This window comes from Penaeus chinensis, chromosome 20 (genome assembly GCF_019202785.1).
Source record: "Penaeus chinensis breed Huanghai No. 1 chromosome 20, ASM1920278v2, whole genome shotgun sequence".
Lineage (NCBI taxonomy): Eukaryota > Metazoa > Arthropoda > Malacostraca > Decapoda > Penaeidae > Penaeus > Penaeus chinensis.
In genome coordinates this window covers 910,335-917,834 of record NC_061838.1, presented here as the reverse complement: position 1 = coordinate 917,834, position 7,500 = coordinate 910,335, and the positions used below count along the sequence as shown (strand labels likewise).

Below are 7,500 nucleotides of genomic sequence, written 5' to 3'. Positions count from 1 at the left end.
TCTGTCATGAAAATCTTTGAAGGAGAATATACATCCTGACTAATGTTATTTGTCACATTAAAGCGTACTGGAAAGTTTCTGTAAGTTCACACATATATCTTTTTTTTTTTTTTTTTTTTTCTCTGGCAAAATTAGAAGCAGCAATCACATATAAAAAACATAGGTATGTTGACTGACATGCATAAATGCTGATATGATAATTTGTATGAAGCAGCATTCATAATTTCAAATTTCTTTTTCATCTCTGTTAATCATAAAGGTTTTACCAGATTATTATGATTAGATTATTTTTTACAAAAATAAAACTATTCACTGGTGATATTGCAAAGCAAAATTATCAACACTGAGAAAAAACTTAAATTCCCCTTTTACACTTCTAATATCATGATATAAATAAAAACAGTTATAAAGCACTGTTGCAATACATTGTATTTTCAATTTCCAGCTCTCCCTTACTAATTTTAGTCACAAATTATTTATGCAGTGCAATTGGAGACACACTGGTTTAACAGAGACATGATTGTAATTTGCGCATCAGCATATCTTTGGCCCACTGTGACGACAGAGGTAAGGAAAACCCAAGATGAATACATGAATATTTCTAGTCTGTGGGGTTGAAGAAACTGCCAGAAACAAATGCACAAAAGCCTCTTTGACAGTACAACAATCAGCAATGCATTAGACCAGAGCTTGGAGAATCATATCAATAGCATTTGGCTTGTAATCAAATCTTTCTGCTTGATTCCTGGATAAATATCTAAAGCTTCCTAAAGCATCTCTGTGAAAAGCCGTTATTGCTGCTTTAATGGCATTTAGGTGCAGAAAAATCACTGACAAGCAAGCAAGCCTAGCAGTGGCTGTCAAAAAAAAAGAAAAAAGAAAGAGAACCAAAAAAGGACGAGAAAATCTTGTGGGGAAGCGAGAAAATTAAATGTGAATGAAACCTTAAGCTCATAAAGCAAGTTAAATGCTAACTTTGAGATGATGAGCTACAACAAACTCTACAACTGGAACAATTTTTGTGGTTATTATATAACAATAAAGTAACAAATGGTACTTTAAGTGTAACTCACCTTTCTCTTATCTTTGATTTTTGTCTATTTTGAACAAGTTTACTCTTTCATATACATAATAATAATGAAAAAAATATAAATAAATAAAATAAATATTAATAATAATAATAATAATAAAAAGTATAATAATAATAAAATCAATCTGTGTATGGTAAATGAAACCATTCAAAAGTCACATGACAGAAATATTACAAATCATATCTTAACTTAAATAAAAATCATGGCATTCCTCTACAGAAAATGCCACTATACTGTAATTATTGAATTTTGATTATCTCACACAGCGTATAAAATGTAAATCTCTTTCAGGTGAATGGAAATCTTATTTATAAATATTAAATATTTTCCCATATATCATTTTTGTTTTTCTTCCCAACCTCTTCTTTGTTGGCACATGATCCACCCAATCCATGGTACATAATATTCTGTACACAGTAAGAGTTTAACAAGATGAAAATCAGGTCGATGGAAAACAAAAACATTAAGTAGTCAGAACTATAAGGTAAGGATTAACGGGAGGGGGAAAAAGAACTTTCTGAATATAAATGATCACCCAGCGTTACACTCACTGGTCAGAACCCTCCCTTACATTACCCTATGCCATCAGACAGCTGCAGAGACGTGTCCTTCCTTTAAACCTTTTCCGCAATGAAGGGAGGGAATGGCCCATCCGTCCACTTTATAAGGCTGTGTTCGGGAAGGAGAGAGGCCGTGGTGTGGTCGGTGAGTAACGTTTGTGAAAAGTTGTAGTGGTTCTGGCTGCTCTCCTGCTCGTGGGGGACATCCCCAAACTGCCGGTACAAATCTGTGGGAGCGGAATAAACACTGTGAATTTCACTTGCCTCTGACAGGCTTTTTCGTCAGTAGGTTTTTTTTTTTAAATACACCTGTATTTTCTTAATCACAATTCACAACTTTTAATTACAGTAAGGAAGAATACAGCTTTTATGTCTGTTACTTGCTGCACTCTTCACTATCACTTCATTCATTAAAGAAAGAGAAGAAAAAAAGAAGAAAAGCTGGGGTGAATACATAAATAAATATCAAATCCATATAAACAGCACAGATGAAACATTAGAACCCTACATAAAAAGAGAAATCAATGAATGATAATACACACTCCAATACACACACATACACACACACAAATGCCGACATGAATGCACGCACACTAAAACGCACACACAATCCCCCCCCCCCCCCCCAACACACACACACCTTTTAGTATAGCTGAGGACCACAGTTGAAGATGCAGGTCAGGGATTTTGGAAGCCAGCTGCATGGCCGGCGTGACCATGTTGTGCGCCTCCCTGGGGTTTCCGAGGGCCAGGAAGATGTGTCCGAGAAGCACCAGGGAGCAGGACGTGAGGCGATTCAGGTCTTCCGCATTGGCCATCTTCAGGGACTCTCTCAAAAATCTCCTGCAGATGGTTGCATAGGTGAGAGGAATCAATTTCAGTGGTTGTGTAAATTTATTTTCTTAAACATCTTTGTCATGGCTTCAGGGTGCTTATTTGCAACCTGGAGTTGCAAACAAGTCTTGCGCTTACTTTCTGATAATACAGTTAAAGCATCTGATAGAAAGCTACTTCATATGAGCATATATTTTGCTCACACTTTGAAGATAAATAATTGCACTTTAGCACAGTATATTTAGCAATTAATAAAAAAAAACTGTCTGATGATCATTTTCCTACAAAAAAACTGAATCTGAATGTTTAAGAATTGGATATTGTAACTTTATGGACTTGGAATCTAAATAAAAACTACATAATATTAAAAACTTTGTTTTCTTCAAGATAAAAATAACTAAATCCTTAAAAAACTACTTTTCCAACTGTCTATTTACTCAAATTTACACTTCATAACATTGTATATACATATACTGTCACAGATATGAAAAATATATCATACTTATGATAAGGGTATTTACAAACTTTCACAAATACCATACTTATAAGAAAAGAATCTTCTTGGCATGTACATACCCACTGTAAGTTTACTTTATCAATTGTTTTTACACATAGAGAGATGGCTACACTTGTACAAAGTCACCAATGAGCCAATTACGAGTACTGCCTATCTCGCCCATTTAACCCTTTCCTTGATTTTTAAAAATATATTATGTTATCTTATATTGCTGTTACTAGGGTCTATAACATTATAGTAATTCTAATGTCTTTAATAAAAATAACACAATCGATATTCATAGTATTTCAGAGCCATCTATGTACAAAGACACTTCACAAAAAATAAAAAGTGAGCACAGCATTTTCCCGGCAGCACTGAGTTAAGCTCTGACAGACATTAAAAAAATCTCATGCCCTTAACAGAACATTCCCACTCACTTTCCATCATTGTGACGGCTCGTGAAGAAAGCGTGGAGGCCCTGAACATAAAAGGAAGCAGCTCGTAAACTCTGGGACTGGGTGGGCAGCGTCTCTGGGTTTATTCTGTCCATGATGTCAGCAAAGTCCCTTTCCCGCTTGCATCTTAGGTAAACTACAGCCAGGTTGAGGTTTGCAAAGATCCAGAGGTCTCTGTTCTTTGAGGTCTATGAGTAAAAAATAAAGAGAAGAAATATATGAATTACATTTGGTTAAATAGCTTTGTGTGTGTTAATGATGTCATCAAATGTAGACATTGAATCTATTGGATATTAATATGTAATCAAAACACATCAGTATCTTACCCTTAAAGCAGCATTGAACTGTATTTCAGCAGCTTCAGAATTATTCATACTCATGGCATAAACTGCAAGCAGAGTGTGCAACTGAGCGCGGTGAGCCTTGAAGAAAATAAAAATAAAAATTCAAAAATCACTCACAGAACTGAGATGATAATCATAGGTCATATGTCATCTTTAATAACTGCAACAGGGCAAAGCAATCTGGTAAAATTTCAGCCGCTGAATACTAGCCAAATAGCAAATCAAACTTAATATATGTACTGTCACTAAGAAAAATTATAGCATTGCTGCAAAAACAAGTTTCGAAATTATCTTAAAACTAGACTGAAGCAGAGAGTGCCATACCTGTAATTGCTTGGCATCCTCTTGCAGGAGTTGGCACACCTTTGCGATTTCTTTAATGGCTTGGGCCTTCGAGCCGATTATCAGGTGGCACATAACACTGTGCTCAAGAAGAAGCAACTGCAAAGACCTCAGAATGGATGTGTTTTCTTCAGCTGAAAAAAAAAATAAATAAAAAAATAAAAAAATTATTTTGTCATGTGTAAATTGCAAAATGGATGCATCACACATGGAGACAGATAGACTTAAAGATAAGACCTGCCAAATTGAATTATTTCTAATAAAAATCTAATGAGGCACATTTGGATCCACCAAATGAAACAAGATTAAGTATTTGCTTAATGATCCACAATGAGAATTAAATAACTTACATTATAACAGTTTCCACTTTTCTGAACATATCCCTAACTAACGAACTTATCAATAGACTTTATTCGCCAGGATGGATTTGGTAAACAAAAACAGCAAAAAAAAAAAAAAAATAACACCAAAACATAAAACTGGCAATTCAAACTTATGTAAACTATCCCCCATAAAAATGCATATATAACCCAAACCTGAGACCTCACAAACAAACTCACAACTCCATTTGCAAAGAGAACAAACGAAATTATCTTACCCTTTAGTTTGTCGATCTGTAACAGCGCTTTGTCAGTGTACTTTTGTGCCTTCTCCATATACCCTGCCTGCATGGAGTGCATCACGGAGACGAGGTACACCAAAACGCAGAGTTGTTCACGAGGTAACCATGCAAACATCTCACTCGTGCTGCTTGGGATAACCTCTGGAAAGTGTGGTGAGAGAATGGGTTATATTCTGTACATTATCTCTTTTATGGTATATGGAACATGAGATGACCTAAAACAAGCAGAATTAGCCTATCTATCTCTCTATCTATCTCTCTATCTCTCTATCTCTCTATCTCCACACACACACACACAAACGCACGCACGCACGCACACACGCACGCACGCACGCACGCACGCACGCACGCACACACGCACGCACGCACGCACGCACACACACACACACACACACACACACACACACGCACGCACGCACGCACGCACACACACGCACACACACACACGCACACACACACACGCACACGCACACGCACACGCACACACGCACACATGCACACGCACACACACACACGCACACACACACACGCACACACACACACGCACACACACACACGCACACACACACACGCACATACACACACGCACACACACACACGCACACACGCACACACACACGCACACACACACACGCACACACACACACACGCACACACACACACGCACACACACACAAAAAAAAAAAGATACATACCCTGTTCAGACAGCTGGGTAATATTCTGTATAGACTGTTGAAGTTGCTTGAGTGCCGGCTTCACACTCTTGACCTGACCACTGTTCAGGTTGTGACACACTAGCAGCACCAAATAAAACACCTGTAATGATGCATAATGTATGAGCTGATAAATGATCTCTTAGAATAAAAAAATTAATTCAATTAACTCCTTTCTCTTTGGTATAATAATAACAACATTGCATCTATCTTGGTTGAGTGTACTATAAAGAATGCATCTATTTTTCTATACATCTTTCAACATGATACTATCACAAGACTAAACACTGAAAAGGCAGTTCAAAAACCTTACCACAATTCTCTACTGCACATCCATAGTCACTGCAGAATTTTTTTTTTTTTTTTTTAATATTCTCTGTCCGGTCTCAGGAGAGGAATAACTGGCAACTCACCCTAGACCTTGGGAGTTTCTTTAGAGAAAAAAATAATCAAGGTGTAAAGCAAGTAAAGTATAGCATATAAGTTTTTAAAATTCCAAACACATCTAAACACAAGGATTAAGTGTCAGCTGATTAGAAGATGAAGATGAAGAAATAGAAGAAGAAGAAGAAGAAGAAGAAGAAGAAGAAGAAGAAGAAGAAGAAGAAGAAGAAGAAGAAGAAGAAGAAGAAGAAGAAGATGAAGAAGAAGAAGAATCAGCCTTCTAGGCGAGTCACTAGTTTTTCCTTTCCGGAGATTGGACACACTATAACTTCTCACGTCCTACTTTCTTGCCTTACCCTGAGGTGCTCCTTCTGGCCTTGTGATCCATTGTACTGCTCGACACTCTGGTTGGCCTGAGCGAGCAACGCCTGGACCTCAGCAGCACCACGGCCTTCAAGGAGCATCACCTGAGAAAGAAAAGGAAAAAAAAAATTCATTTTCAGTTTTTTCTCTCTCTAGAGGAGTAACTATTTTCTTAACCCCTGTCACTAATGATGATTTTCAATATGTTGAGTAGTCACCTGCAAAGGCATAACAATGTTTATTCAGTATACAATCATCAACAATGGACAATTTACTCTACACACATCCCAACATCCATGCAAAATAAACACTAATACCAAACAAGATATAAGATCTGTGAGAATGATAAAAATACAGATGGTAACTTACAAATATAAACCTGAATTGTAGAAGAGTGCGCAACTGCCCATTTTTGTAGTAAAAGTTTAAATAGTGTTCATGATAGCAGGCCTATGCCCAACATCTACATCCTACATCCTACATCAGAGTAAATCTAACTTTTCTTCCCCATTTCTACACTACTTGTAAATATACTTTTCATCCTATAATCTTTTCTCATGATGACCTTTCATTTGAGAGCCGCCGGGGAGGCTGCATAACCCTTTGTAAAATAATACCAAAAAAAGTAATCAACAGGGAGTGGTACTCTTTCACATTCTCCTACAAAGTTCCCCATCTCTGTTGATATCTAACTTACCATAATTTTGCTGAGAAGAAAAAGCACCTGGTTATAGGCAACACCCTGCATGTGGCAGTATTCCAAACCCATTTGCAAGTAGGTACTAGCCATTGCATAGTCAACCTCCGTTAAACTCAATTGCTGCAATGCAAAAATTGATTATTTTTGTTTAATTCTTTAATATCATTACATAGTTTCATTAATGGTATATAAATCAGAGTATATGAAAAACATATAAACTTATAAACAAGAAAATAAAACACTACCACAGTAGAATTAAAAAAAAAAAGAGTTCTTCACAAACCATAGTAAAAACTAAATGGATAAGCTCAGAATTGTTTGTCATCCACATTTTACAAACTTAATTGTATATTATCCACATTATCTAAACTTACATTTTCATATTATCCACATGCTATCAACATAATACAGAATACACACAAATAACTTACAGCCGCTTGGAATATGATACGGCAATGCCAATAGACACTCTGGCGGGAGAGTTCGATGGCCCTGCGCAACAGAGGCTTGGACCTCGCGACTCCTCCGGTCTGTTCGTACAGTTTTGCAAGTTCGCTGGCTGCCTCAGAACGTACATCGTCAAAGCCAGCAAT

The 7,500-nt window shown here is 36.8% G+C and overlaps 1 protein-coding gene across 1 annotated transcript in view; it reads right to left on the bottom strand.

The window, feature by feature from the left end:
- The window catches only part of LOC125036198 (MAU2 chromatid cohesion factor homolog), a 17,616-nt gene that overhangs the window by 3,052 nt on the left and 7,064 nt on the right, over positions 1 to 7,500 (bottom strand). The window contains exons 2-11 of the mRNA XM_047628646.1: positions 7,339 to 7,500; positions 6,905 to 7,027; positions 6,201 to 6,311; positions 5,443 to 5,563; positions 4,724 to 4,888; positions 4,108 to 4,259; positions 3,766 to 3,861; positions 3,422 to 3,627; positions 2,292 to 2,494; positions 1 to 1,878 (exon numbers count right to left, since the gene is read on the bottom strand). The exon at positions 1 to 1,878 is cut by the window's left edge and continues 3,052 nt beyond it; the exon at positions 7,339 to 7,500 is cut by the window's right edge and continues 18 nt beyond it. Coding sequence (XP_047484602.1) covers positions 1,706 to 1,878; positions 2,292 to 2,494; positions 3,422 to 3,627; positions 3,766 to 3,861; positions 4,108 to 4,259; positions 4,724 to 4,888; positions 5,443 to 5,563; positions 6,201 to 6,311; positions 6,905 to 7,027; positions 7,339 to 7,500 — 1,512 coding nt within the window. The 3' untranslated portion in view covers positions 1 to 1,705. The remainder of the gene's footprint in view (positions 1,879 to 2,291; positions 2,495 to 3,421; positions 3,628 to 3,765; positions 3,862 to 4,107; positions 4,260 to 4,723; positions 4,889 to 5,442; positions 5,564 to 6,200; positions 6,312 to 6,904; positions 7,028 to 7,338) is intronic.